Below are 14,842 nucleotides of genomic sequence, written 5' to 3' on the forward strand. Positions count from 1 at the left end.
AGGAGGGGCTCCCCCCCCCCCCCCATTTTTGTCGCTCTTGAAATTTGGCTCTCCTTCTCCCTATTGTCCCTTCTTCCTTCTCCTTTCTCCTTTCCTCTATCCCCTTGTGGTTTTCCTCTTGTCCAACCAAGAGGTTCATATACGTATGTGAGTTGGGTGTGTGGATCATCTTGACGCGATCACATAAGAAGCGCATAGTGGGTTCGTTTGCTGGTTTCGCAACCAAAAAAGGTGCTTTCACAAAAGAGGTAGGAGGTTCTATTCTCTACAAGTAAATCGAGACTCATATGCACGAGTTATTACGATTTTTAATAAGAACAAACTCTGTACCACACCCCCCATGCATGATATTGGTGTTGGGTTTGTCAAAAAATATAATAGAGAGGGTTTTCGAAAGAAAACCCTTCTCAAAAATCAGATTTTATCAAAATCGAGTTTTCGAATTCGATTTAAGCTATCATGAAAAGAAAGAGTTGTTGTAAAATCTAAATTAATTTAATTAAGGAGGGTTGATTTGGATTTTTCCAAGAAGAAATCGGTTCCACCCCCTAAATGGTTGAATTGCTGAAATTAAAAACAAACAAGAATAATGTAACACATGCTATGGATTTTGTCAGAAATAAAAATTGTAATTTCTTGGAATTCATGTATTGCTTATTGATTTCTTGCAAAACCTTTAGTTAGAAATTCTAGTTTAATGTTCATGTACATGTACTATGTTGCTTAGCATATTTTTTCATTATTTTTGTCATGAAAAAATATGCATTGTTATGTGTGCTGTTGCAAAAATACCAAAACTATTTATGAGAAAATAGGGTTCGAATAAACGGATCGATTTTTCGGCCTAACAACTACGAAAATGAGATTTGTCCATAGTAGGTTATATAAAAATCATATAATATTATTTTAGAAGCTTTAGTTGATATGTTCATATGAAAATAAAAATCATAGTAGCTATATGAATTTGGGTGGCCTGTTTTGGCTCACTCGAATGTGTATTTTCCATTAATACATATTTTTGGTCTGATACCTAACCGGTAAATCATTCGTATCTTGTTCGTCCGAAGAATTTTTTACGAACTGTTTATTGTGTTGGAAATCTAACAAAATTTTACAGCTTCTGTGAAATTTTGAGTTCTATTCTCTGAATGAACATTGAACCATGAGAGTCAAAACCAAAAAGTATAGGCGTGCACTAAACTGGTCATATCTCTCTCATCCGGAAGAATTTTTACGAACAGTTTATACCATCGGAAAACTAACAAAATTATATGTAACCTGTAAAAATTTTAACTTTGTCCAATGAAATTATACTTTTCTATGACCTATGTAATAGTCAAACAAAATTGAGTTTTTACAAATTCTACACCGGTCCAAGATCCGGCTAACTTGTATTCACAATTTCTATGTGTTTTTGTGTATGCTTTTGCGAATGAATATCATAATGTATATGAACTGTTAAGATCAGATTTCTGCAAGAAATTAAGTACCAAATATGAGGCATGCATTGAATCAAGTGCTAATGCACTAGCTTGCCTTTGTGGCCTCTCACTAATAAAGGAGACGAATAAAGTTCGCTTTATGAATCAAATGCAATTAATGGTTAATGTATGCTATTTTTATATGAATAACATGTACATGATGATGCAAATGGTTGAATGCATTTAGTTATTAAAAATCATTGTTTTACCTTGCATGTGTGTTTAAGTTTGAAATTAAATAAAGGGATGTGCAATAATACTTGAAACATGTGTTTTAAAAATATTCATCCATGGGTTTTGAAGAGGTTGAATCACTGAATTGGATTTACATGTGATTGTTGCATGAAAAATAATTAATTTAAAAAATGTAACCATGTGACACTAAATATCGATACTTACAAAGAACGGGTATGTGATACTTATCTGAATTCATGGTTATCATATTTGAGCATAGAAGGTTGCTCCTCTCCAACCACGAAGATAGGGGAACCCTCCATATTATACTGCAACATGGAGGAACAAAATCTCATGAGTAAAGTTCAATGCATCGGGATGGTGGTGTTGGGAGCTTCTTTTGCTCTTGTCGTTCTCCACCCAGCATTGGTGAATGTTGCACGGTCAGGCCAAAGCCACCCTTATTTGAAAATACCGCATCCACCATGACTATGATATAGGATTACTGCATGTGTTTGTACCTATAGGGATAAGAACTGTAACATAAATTGAATATACATTTAATTAAACATATCATACATCATCTAAGAAAGAAAACCTAATTAAAGATAATAAGTAACTCATGCATATCATTGATTTCTGCAATGGTAAGTGCATGCATATCTAAATGTTCGTAGTTAAATGATTGTTTGACTGAGTGAAACCTTGTAAATATATGATTGAATGCCCCTGTTAGAATTTCATGTATGTAATTTTGATGTTTAATTTTGTTTGGGTGTATGAAAAATTGAATTAATTCATGTCTACTGTTTTAATTTATTTATTTTGAATAGCTCTGGTCTACTAAGACTTAATTGTCTGACCCTATTAAAATTAAATGTTTTCAGGTAGCAAATGAGGGATCAAGCAATTATGGGAGGTTGTGATGGGGATCGAACCAAGCCTTTCCCACTCTTTCGAGAGTTTTGGACTGCGAGAATTTATGAATGCTCAAGACTCTGATTATTATTTAATTTAAAATGACTATTATTATTGAAATTCAAATGTAATGCGCATTGATTTAATTATAGATGTTTAATTTTTAAAATTCGATGTGTATTTGGAAAAATTTGAAATCGTGAAATAATATGTCAAAGTTTCATCTTGTTTGAATTTTTGTTGTAATTTTATAAAACTATTTAAAAAAAATTATATAATTTTCAGGATAGAAAATTTGGGGTGTTACATATAGGGCTGCCAATAGGTCCTATTTGTATAGGGTACCCCACCCGAACCCGAACATGAATTCTTGGGTACAATCATGTTAAGTGTCGACCTAAATAATATTGGGGTAAACTTGAACTCAACCACAGGCCGGTTTTGGGTCATGATTTTTGGTGGGGTTATGGCTTAAAACTTCCTAACTTTTTCATGTTTTCCCCCTATTTTTTAAGTTTGTGTGTTTCACATATTTTGGGTGATATTCACAAAAAATATTTATAAAAAGGCAAAAATATTTAAAAAAAGTCAAGAATAAGAGATTTTAGATATGGAAGAGATTTTGGTAAATTGATGAGTATTTCATGAAATGTGCTATTTTACAAGAACAATATGATCAATTTTCGTATTTTTACCTTCAATTTTTTTTCAACGTAAAACATAAATATTATGGTATAGCCAGGCTTGAACTTGTTTATATAGGAAATAAAGCATGTTGAACACATATGTACCTTTAATCTTAACATTTGGTCCATACGACTAATAGTATGTCAATGCATCAAACTCAGAAATAGAGCTGTCAAGGGGTCAGGTACTCAACTTGTCTTGAGTGTACCTGGACCTGGCCAAATAACAAATTGTGGAGTGGGAGTTTTTTTCGGGTCACAAAAGTAAAATGTGAAACCTGGATCCATATAATTTCAGAAATGCATAAACACTCGAATCGAGTAAAGTACCGGGCAAAAAATCATAACCCAAATTAGAGTCGCATATTGCTCGGATTGAGTTGAATATTATTTAGGTCACCACCTTTAATACTTGTACCCAAATATTCGAATTTATCAAAAACTTGCACGAAAGTTTGAAATCTGCACCAATGAGGCTTCGCGTGGTTGGTAGGAGCTCACCCACCACGTCTCCTTGTGGTAAGTTGAATAAATGACTGGCGGGGTTAAACTTGCATTTCGAAAAAGAAAAAAAAAATTAATTGCCCAACCTCCCATCCATATATAAGGCGGTTGCCTCTCGTTCCCAAATTGCCCAAAATCGTTTTCTGACTCCTGCGCTACCAGAATAGAGAGAGATGGACACGTTCTACATATCGCATGGGTCGCCGATGATGTCGATCGACGAGGGGATTCCGGCGAGGGCGTTCCTGCAATCATGGAGGGAGAAGGTCTTAACGCAGAGGCCGAAGGCCATCCTCGTGATCTCCGGCCACTGGGAGACGATCGACCCCTCCGTCAACGTCGCCGAAAGAAACTCCACCATCTACGATTTCTACGGCTTCCCCAAACCCATGTACCAGGTCTCTGTCTCTGTCTCTGTCTCTGTTCTTCTTCTTCTTCTTTGCGTGATTAATTGATTGTATCTTGTTGGGTTTTGGCATGAATTTGGTTGTTGGGTGTCCATGGTTTGGTTTACAATTTGGGGAAGAAGAGCTTCAATTGAGATAATTAAATTGCTTGCTTTGAGCCATCTTGAGCTCGAGATTGTTCTAGAGCTAAAAATCCTGTTGTTTTTCAGCTTTAAAACAATGTTAATTCTTTGCCCATGAGGGGTCGGCCTTCCTGGTTAGGGGTGACGGTGGTTTGTTCCTGATATGAGATAACCACGATTCGAAACCCGCAGCGAGAGCAACCCTTGCTTCAATTGAGTGTAAGACCAAAGGGTGCGGTCGGTGATGAGACATTCTCTTGGCTTTAGAAAATTAAAAAAAAAAAAATTGCTGGTTTTAGAGTTTTTTAAAATATTTTCTTAAACTAAGAATAAATCCTAAAGATTCAGCGAAATTATTATTATTATTTTTTGTTTTGTGGTGTTTTAATTAATTAAAAAGATGAAGGGTACCAAGGCTCCTTCGGCCGAGGGGTAAGCCCTTGGAGTTTTACCATACCAGAACAGCTACTACAGGTAGAGACAGCGCGGCTAAATCTATGATCCTGAAGTGATTTTTCTGAGTAAAAAAAAAAAAAAGATAAAGCGTCCTGTGCATAAATGTTTTTAATATAAGGAAGAGGTTTTTGGTGGGTATTGAGTCAAAACTATTTAGTTTTTTTCCTACCTTTAAGTTGGCGGGGGCTTATTTATTCCGAGAGGGTGGTGTATGTTCTCCCCTCGATGATTCACTGAATCCCACGTCTGTGTTCGGGGCTTTGAATGAGCACCACGTATACAAGCACATGGGGCTCGTATTCCCGTGTATGTTGACATAACTTTGCATCAGACTCTGGTGTTGTTGCAAAAACTTAAGTACTCTTTCTTGCTATTTTTCTCATAAAGTGATGGTTTGAGAAAATGACAAAAATGCCTTTCATTCAAAAAAGAAAAAACAAACAGTTCAAAAAAAGGACAAACATGTCCTTTATCCAGAAAGTCGAAGATGATGTTGACTCTTCAAAGACTTCTTCTTCTTTCTTCGTAAAACACTGTAAAACCCTCTCTCTGTCTCTAAAGAAGAAATCAAGGGAGGATTCTTGAAAAGACTTAAGTGCCCCAAAGATGATTATTTAAGACCCAGTCTTTGCACTGCAGGATTATCCGAGAAAGAAATCTCTCCTGGAGGAGGCCATGAACATCAACCCTCTGACTCCCTTCTCTTTCTGCTTCTGTGCACATCCAACAGAAGATCCTATATTGCTCCATCAAGCACCGACTGACCTGCACATTCACTCTTGTGGAGCCTGATTCAGAGTTTTTACCCTTACAGGAGAAGGGTTTGGGGGCTCCTCCCAACGTGGGTATCATCATTCAACTAAATGAGTTGTAGATCCTGATTCAGAGTTTTTACCCTTACAAGAGAGGGGTAAAACCTCATCTCACTCTTTCTCCCTTCTCTCTCTACTTCTGTGCACATCCAACAAACGATCCAACATTTCTCCATCAAACACTGACTGACCTGCACACTAACTGTAGCATCGTTCAACTTGATGAGTTGTAGAGCCTGATTTAGAGTTTTTGCCCTTACAGGAGGGGGGTTTGGGGGCTCCTCCCAGTGTGGGTAGCATCATTCAACTTGAAGAGTTGTGGAGTCTGATTCAAAGTTTTTACCCATTCATATTTTAAGGCATTAGATCTCATGTTTGAACATCCACGCATGTGCAGTTTGCTTTCATCATGTTCAGTTGCTTTCTAGATTATACTTTGAATTCTGGTGCATTTTAGATCTATCGATTTGTATGTAACCAGAGCTCATTTTAATCTGAATTTTTTACTGCAACTTCATGCATATGTTTTCATGCTCTCCACCAAAAATCAGATCATTCTGAGTTTGTTTGACCCACTTTAAAAATCGAGATTCAAAACCTGTTATTTTGCACCGTCAGGATTTTAGCAGAATCAGGACCAACTTGCGGGAGTGATTTCTCCATAACCAGAGATGATCTTTCCGATCCGTAAAAAGGGTTGTTTTCTAAATTAAATCTAGTTTGTTCATACCAAATTTCAGCGATTTCTATGGGGTTTTCATACCAGTTTTTGGTCGAAAACCATAACCCTGTCACCCTGTGTCATTTTAACGGCTCAGATTTTAATCTATTTTGTTTGAATTTTATTTCCCTAATGGGAGATCATTTTTCAATTCTGTAAAACGGGTTCTCTTTGTTTATGTGTCTAGTTCATCCCTGTAAATTTTCAGAATTGTTCATGGTCAATTACTATTTTATTTTGATTAAATACCAGAACATGTTATTATTCCGTTTTAAGTGAGTGAATGAAAGTTAATTATAACCCTTCTCGGTTTTTAACAGGTTTGAAATATCAAATGAGCATAAAAAAGTTATAAAACTTTCCAGATCTAAACTAGACACATAAAGTAAGAAAACCCTTTTTACGGATTTGGAAAATGATCTTCCGTTGGGAAGATATGACTCTTACAAAATGAAATAAAAACCTATGTTACTCAAATAAGGCAGACTGATAAGGGTCTGGTTTTAGATCCAAATGGGGTATCAAATGACCATAAAAATCGTTGAAAATTTACAAAAATAAACTAGACTTCATAACGAAGACACCATTTTTTACGGATTTGAAATCCGATCTCTGGTTAGGGAGATATGGCTCTGACAAGTTGGTCCTGATTCGGATAACGATCTGTATCACAAATCGTTGTAGTGTTTAGCGAGAAACACTACAAATCGCTATTGCGAGGTCCAGCAACACTATAAATCGATGTGGGTCTCGTTAGAGACCCAAAAACACTATAAATCATAGTTAAAAGACCGAAAAACACTACAAATCGCTGTGGGGCTCGTTGAAGACCCCAAAGCACTATAAATCATAGTTAAAAGACCGAACAACACTATATATCATTGTGAGGCTCGTTGGAGACCTAAAAATACTACAAATCATAGTAGGGACTCATTAGAGACCCAAAAAAATCATAACAACAATTTGCTGAATAATATTGCCAATCAAATAACGATTTGTTGAAGAAGTGTTACAACAATCATGATATGGGGGTCAAAATCAGAATATTTATAAAATCTGGATATAAGGTTCTGGTATTTAATCAAAATAAAATAATAATTGACCATGAAAAATTCTAAAAATTTACAGGGATGAATTAGACACATAAACGAAGAGAACCCGTTTTACAGAATTAAAAAATGATCTCTCATTAGGAAAATAAAATTCAAACAAAATAGATCAAAATCTGAGCCGTTAAAATGACATAGGGTGACAGGGTTATGGTTTTTGACCAAAAACTGGTATGAAAATACCATAGAAATCGCTGAAATTTGGTATAAACAAACTAGATTCAATTTAGAAAACAACCCTTTTTACGGATCGGAAAGATCATCTCTGGTTAAGGAGAAATCACTCCCGCAAGTTGGTCCTGATTCTGCTAAAATCCTGACAGTGCAAAATAACAGGTTTTGAATCTCGATTTTTAAAGTGGGTCAAACAAACTCAGAATGATCTGATTTTTGGTGGAGAGCATGAAGACATATGCATGAAGTTGCAGTAAAAAATTCAGATTAAAATGAGCTTTGGTTACATACAAATCGATAGATCTAAAATGCACCAGAATTCAAAGTACAATTTAGAAAGCAACTGAACATGATGAAAGCAAACTGCACATGCGTGGATGTTCAAACATGAGATCTAATGCCTTAAAATATGAATGGGTAAAAACTTTGAATTAGACTCCACAACTCTTCAAGTTGAATGATGCTACCCACGTTGGGAGGAGCCCCCAACCCCCCTCCTGTAAGGGCAAAAACTTTAAATCATGCTCCACAACTCATCAAGTTGAACGATGCTACAGTTAGTGTGCAGGTCAGTCGGTGTTTGATGGAGAAATGTTGGATCGTTTGTTGGATGTGCAAAGAAGTAGAGAGAGTGAGATGTTTGATGTTCATGGCCTTCTCCAGGGAGAACTCTTTGCCTCCCTTGATTTCTTCTCTAGAGAGAGAGAGGGTTTTATAGTGTTTTACGGAGAAAGAAGAAGAAGATGACGATGAAAAGTTCAAATAGACATTTTTGATGGCTTAGGTTTGTTTCGTTGGATGACCATCGGGAGGAGCTTCCAAACCCTTCTCCTGTAAGGGCAAAAACTCTGAATCAGGCTCCACAACAAATCAAGTTGAACGATGTTATCCACATTGGGAGGAGCCCCCAAACCCTCATCCTATAAGGGTAAAAACTGTGAATCAGACTCCACAACTCATCAAGTTGAATGATGCTACCTACGCTGGGAGGAGCCCTCAGACCCCCTTTTTCTGTAAGGGTAAAAACTTTGAATCAGACTCCACAACTCTTCAAGTTGAATGATGCTACCCACGTTGGGAGGAGCCCCCATACCCCTCTCCTATAAGGGTAAAAACTCTGAATCAGGATCTACAACTCATTTAGTTGAATGATGCTACCCACGCTGGGATGAACCCCCAAAGCCTCCTCCTGTAAGGGTAAAAACTCTGAATCAGGCTCCACAACAGTCAATGTGCAGGTCAGCCGGTGCTTGATGGAGCAATGTAAGATCTTCTATTGGATGTGCATAGAAGCAGAAATAGAAGGGAGAGAGAGTGTGAGAGGGTTGATGTTCATGGCCTCCTCCAGGAGAGATTTCTTTCTCAGATAATCCTGCAGTGCAGAGACTGTGTCTTAAATAATTATCTTTGGGGCACTTAAGTCTTTACAACCACTCCTTTTCAAGAATCGTCATTTTTTTTGCACCAATGGAGGAGAGGGTACTTAAGTCTTTGTAATCGCATCAAACTCCAACGCTAATTAATGTTGACAAACATGGGGATACGAGACACACATGCTTACATACATGGTGCTCTTTGGGACCCCCGAGCATGAGATGTAGCTAACTGCCCTGTTCGGGGGGGAACATATAACTTGCTTTGATTTATTCCTATCAGTTTAGTCTTGCATCCAATCACTTTGACTTTATATAATGGGTGTTGCCTTTTTAGAAAGGCCCGTTCATTAACTTGAACTTGAACTTTAGACCTTGGATCTTGGGTTTCAGTTCATGATTTTAATTCCCAAGTCTAAAAATTGAACATTAACCCAGACTTATTACACATTAAAACCGTTTTGGACATTAACCAGAACCTACCCAACATCTTTTGCATGACGTCTTTATGGTCAAATGGGCAAGTAGCTGCCCAAGCTCCTTGACCATTGACCATGCATCGATTTTTGAACAATTTTGACCTCTATAAGGTTCTGCTTATCCTGTTGACCAATATCTTTTACCCTTGATTTCTCCAATTGTTTGGGCCAATAAGGCTGGTCATTTGACCAGCCCAAGTCTTTTATTGCTAGCTATTAGGCTGGGCCTTAATAATATACCCCAATTCTCTCTTATTTTCATCACTCAATCACAATTCTTCTTTCTTCTTTCCTCTTTCCTCTCTCTTCCTTGCAAGCTTGCCCATCCTCTCTATCTCTCTCTTGAGTTTTCTAGCTCACAAAAGCACTCTTTTTTTTTCTACTTTTTTTTAATCAAGATGGTTCATGTCGAGTTTATTAGACTCACCTTGTATAAGGTGTGGCTCGATCTTCACAAGAAGGCGAAAGCTTAATTGTATTTTGAGAGCAAAGTTTGCACTAATACCCATTGCACCAAAGACTTGATCCTAAGTGGGGCAACTATAGCTTAAAAGATAGCTGTGTATAACAAGTGCCTTTGAGTAAGCCTGGTTCAAATGCAGTTGCCTTGGCCATTGAGTGAATTATTTTACAACAGTTTCTGTTAGAGAAAAAACTAGATGAAGGTTTCAGGGCATTTAGAAGCTGCTCTGTCAAAACACTTTGTTTTGATATATAACAGGAATGTCTTTTCCAGATAGCGTTAGGGATGCCAGTGATCTGATGTCCGACTGAATTCGATGTCTTTTAGTTGCATTTGGTAAGCCAAAACCTTATCGAATTATATTATAATCGTATATGATTATGGTTTTGATTTTTTCTACCAAATCCAACAAATATTTGAATTTGATGGATTTTGAAATCGGTTGACATATAAACAAAAGGATATGGTAAGAGCTTTTTCATCATTCAAATCTGTTTAGCCAACATCCTATTAGTCGAATATGGTATTTGTCACATCAGATCCAAATCCAAACGGTTTACATCCCTACTTCGGAATATTTAGAAGTTGGGATTTTTTTTTTAAAAAAAATCCTAAATCTTTGGCGATAATCAAGCATACCTGTATTGTTATAAAATGCACTTAAATTTGTCCTCCATTAATCAAAAAGACATCGGTCAATTTTTGCTTGAGTTATCATTAACCTAAGTTGGGTCAACAGGTTAAAGTTACTAACATACCCTCCAAAGTCATTTCCATTTTACGTTAAGATTTTATACCTTTTTTTGGCCTCCCACCCATCTATTTTGGCTATTCAACTTCTAGCATTGCGGTTTGCCTATAAGAAGTGTCGGACTCCATCCTTTTCCATCGTACCTATCAAGTAAGAAATTTCTTTAACAATTAGTTATGGTTTTAAATATTACTCAAAAAGTTAGGCTTTCTTCTAAAACACTTTTTAGAGTATAGAATTATGATATTTGCAAAAGGTGATGATTTTAAATTTTAAAGCATCATGCTTTATTTTTTTTTAACTTATCATATGATATATATATATATATATATATATATATATATATATATATATATATATATATATATATATATATCCTGTTGTTTATGACATGGATCTAGGTCACCTAAGAAGTTGAGGGCCATTAACCGTACTGCATCTTAGTTGCTCTCAACATGTTCATAAGACATGAGATGGGGTTTTATCATAGCCTGTCAAAAATTGGATTTCACACCCTTATACGAGCGTATACCCAGTAAAGTAAAGATAGTTGCATTGTTTCTGCAAACTTAAGCCACCCCAAGAGTTTGGCATTGTGGGAGGGGGCTTTGTCTACTAGGCTGGTGGTCAGGGTTCCATTCTCACGGACATCACCCCTTTGAGGGTATCATGCCCCCTTGCTTATGTAGAAGCAAGGCGAATCCATGGGGGGCAAGGGGTGTGCCTCGAGTTTACACTGTCATGACAACGATCGTGAGTACATCATGAATAACCAGCGTAACTAGGCATCTGATCCTAGGTGTGGGTTCCCTGTTCCTCATGAAAAAAGCCCCTTATATAAAAAGTTTGGTTATTTACCACTGTGGTAGTTACCCATGTGTGGTCTGTGGGTCCTGTGTCAAGCTGAAGCCCCAGTGTCGGACCCTGTTAGTGCATGGGGATTGCCTTTGCTTTATCACGGTTGGGGCACAAGGCTGGGCGGTCGTGTCCTCAACCCGGAGTTTTACCTTGCAGGTGGGCGGGCCCATTAAGTAACCCAGTTCTCGGTGAGGGCTTCTTCATCATTAAAAAAATGGTTATTTTAAGTGTTTTAGAATTGATTGATGTGGTGAGTGGATCCTGGAACAGCTGAAGTACCCGGCACCTGGTGCACCGGATTTGGCAATTCGTGTAAAGGAGTTGCTGCAAGGTTCAGGGTTCAAGGGTGTGAAGGAGGACAGGAGCAGGGGGCTGGACCATGGTGCATGGGTCCCGCTGATGTTCATGTACCCTGAGGCTGACATACCGGTGTGCCAACTCTCCATACAGCTTAAGAAGGATGCGTGGCACCACTATAACATGGGCAAGGCATTGAGCCCACTAAGGGAGGAAGGTGTGTTGATAATGGGGTCTGGGAGTGCCACCCACAACTTAAGGACTATGGACCGTGATGGTGCACCTGCTCCCAACTGGGCACTTGAATTTGATACATGGCTCAAGGACGCACTCCTTAACGGAAGGTCTCTCTCTCTCTCTCTCTCTCTCTCTCTCTCTCTCTCTCTCTCTCTCTCTCTCTCTCTCTCTCTCTCTGGCCTACACTACCATAAAATGGTTCCACTCATCCCCTATGCCATCCCTATCTTCATACCCCTATGTCATCCCTTATCACTAAAATCTGACCTTTGTATAGGATTTTATGGCAATCCAAGGCTTGCTCAAGTGCCTACCAATCACATGACTGCATTCCATGGGCCCTACAGCAACACAATACAGGCCCCACTGAGAATGCTGTCATGTGTTTGGCCTGAGAATGCTGTCATATGATTGGCCTGTGCCACATAGGCAGGCATTTAAGCGATCCATGTATCCCCTGCCCTGCTCATTCAAAAACCAAAGGCTATGAACATGGCAAAATTTGTTGGTTTAAAAAATAAATAGTTTTGTAAAAAAAAATGCAATCCAAAAGTTGATTCCTATCAAATTGAGAATCCATCTATGAAGTCAGATTTGATCAAAACAACTTGCATGCATGAGATCCTGTATTCCGTATGATGATTGGGATGACATAGGGGTTGAGTGTGTGTGTGCTTGGAACACCAGTTTGCCAAATGACTGGTTAGAGTGATTATAACCAAGGGAAACCTGATTTTGCTAACTTTGTAGATACGAAGATGTCAACGACTACCTGACGAAGGCGCCATGTGCAAAGTTGGCGCATCCTTGGCCTGACCATTTCTACCCACTGCATGTGGCGATGGGTGCAGCAGGTGAGGGCGCCAAAGCTGAACTCGTCCACCATAGCTGGACCAACGGCTCGATGTCTTATGCCTCCTACAGATTTACCTCCCCTCAGTGATTCTCTTCATTGAGAAAAGTCGGTTTCTTACTTTATGGTGTAACTGTACGTGTTGCCTATAAAAAAAAACCTATAAAAAAAATGTGTTGCTTTCGAGTTGTTAATGCTGTTGTATTCTTGTGAGAAATAAGCGTGATTTTCTGATTGCAATACTCTCTCTCTCTCTCTCTCTCTCTCTCTCTCTCTCTCTCTCTCTCTCTATATATATATATATATATATATATATATATATATATATATATATATATACCCCTCCTCGGGGCCCGTTTGTTTCGGCTAGTTGTAGGGCCAGGTCTGGAAGGAAGAAAGTCTCATAGGAAAGAAAATTTTACGCCGGAAGTTCCCATATGGAAACTTGTCTATATGAAAATTTTCCTCTTGTTTATGTGAAATGAGAGATGGAGTTGGAAAAATGCAACAAGAGTGGTAATAGTGCACATCCAGACTTGTTAAATATAAATTGGAGAGACAGGCTGAAAGCATGGCTGGGGTTTCTACCCTCAATTAAACTCATGCTTGGATGAAATTTACCAAAATTATTTTTGAGAAAATAAGCCTTATGAGAGATGGATTTGTTTTCCAATCAAACAGCTATGAAAATAAGATTTATCTATGTTTGTTGGTCTTCGTTTCGTGTAGTTAAAATTTCATAATTTTTTTTTGCTTAGTTCATACAAAAAAATTTGAGTGACCCGTTTTGGCCCCACCTGAATGTATATACTTGATATTACGTATTTCTGGTCTGACACCTGACCAGTAAATCACTCGTATCTCTCTCTTTCGGAGGAGTTTTGATGAGTGATTTATTACGTTAGAAAGCTAACAATATTTTAAATCGACTGTAAAATTTTGAGTTCTGTTCATGGACTGAGCATTGTTCTGTGATAGTTAGAATTGAAAAGTATAGGCCTACACTAAAGTATTTGTAATTCTCTCATACAGATAAACTTTTACAAACGGTTTGCGGTATTAAAAAACTGATAAAATTTTCTATAGACTGTGAAAAATTCAGCTCTAACCATTGACTGAAATTTTTTATATAGCTTCTATAACAGTCAGACAGAGTTTGACTTTTCGTAAGTTGGAATCGTAAAGTCTGAGTTGTGACCTTAATGACAAATGTTATGTTCATGCTATATGTTTGCGTATATCTTTATGATGATGATGATGATGATGAATAGATGCATGCAAAGCTATAAAAATTTATCATGTTGCTTATTTATATGTGTGCATGTTTGCGAAGCAAGAAATATGGCATGTATCAAATGCAATGTTTCAAATATATATCCATTGCCTGAAGTGGCCGAATCCTCTTTGAGAGATTCAATCATGATGTTGCATGTAAGACATTTGATTTAAATAAGTGAAACATGTGACACTAAAGAGAGAGCTTGCAAGAAGAGAACAAGTAGTATATCTGGCTTTGTGAAAATATGTTTTGAATACAGAAGGTTGCTCCTCCCCAACCACGAAGATAGGAGAAACCCTCTGCAATAGAATGCAACATAGTGGAAAGAAACTCATGAGTGAAAATTTGATGCACCAGGATGGTGGTGTTGGGAGCTTCTCCCACTCTTGTTGTCCCTCACCCGAGACTGGTGAAAGGTGCCTGGCCAGGCCAAAGTCACTCATGTATGAAAATACTGCCTGCACTATGGCCCTGATGCAAGTATTTGCATGTATTTATACCAACGAGGCTAAGAAGTAAAACTTAAATGTATGTGCATTAGATACGCATGGCGTGCATCATATAGGAAAAAAAGATAATTAAATATAAGAATCGATTCACTCATATAAATGACTCTTGCATTAGTAAGTACATGCATTTTTAATTGTTCATGCATTTTACTTGTTTAAGTTCTGACTTAGTGCTACTC

General features: G+C 37.6%; 1 protein-coding gene across 1 annotated transcript; it reads left to right on the forward strand.

Moving 5' to 3' along the window:
• The first annotated feature begins 3,890 nt into the window (after positions 1 to 3,890).
• Positions 3,891 to 13,115, forward strand: LIGB (catalytic LigB subunit of aromatic ring-opening dioxygenase family). The gene is made up of 3 exons (XM_089996784.1): positions 3,891 to 4,161; positions 11,759 to 12,129; positions 12,773 to 13,115. The coding sequence occupies exons 1-3, from the start codon at positions 3,937 to 3,939 to the stop codon at positions 12,963 to 12,965; spliced, it is 789 nt and encodes a 262-aa protein (XP_089852910.1). The 5' UTR covers positions 3,891 to 3,936; the 3' UTR covers positions 12,966 to 13,115.
• The last annotated feature ends 1,727 nt before the right edge of the window (positions 13,116 to 14,842 follow it).

The sequence above is a fragment of the Nuphar pumila genome, chromosome 2, assembly GCF_984573655.1.
Source record: "Nuphar pumila chromosome 2, dmNupPumi1.hap1.1, whole genome shotgun sequence".
Taxonomy (NCBI): domain Eukaryota; kingdom Viridiplantae; phylum Streptophyta; class Magnoliopsida; order Nymphaeales; family Nymphaeaceae; genus Nuphar; species Nuphar pumila.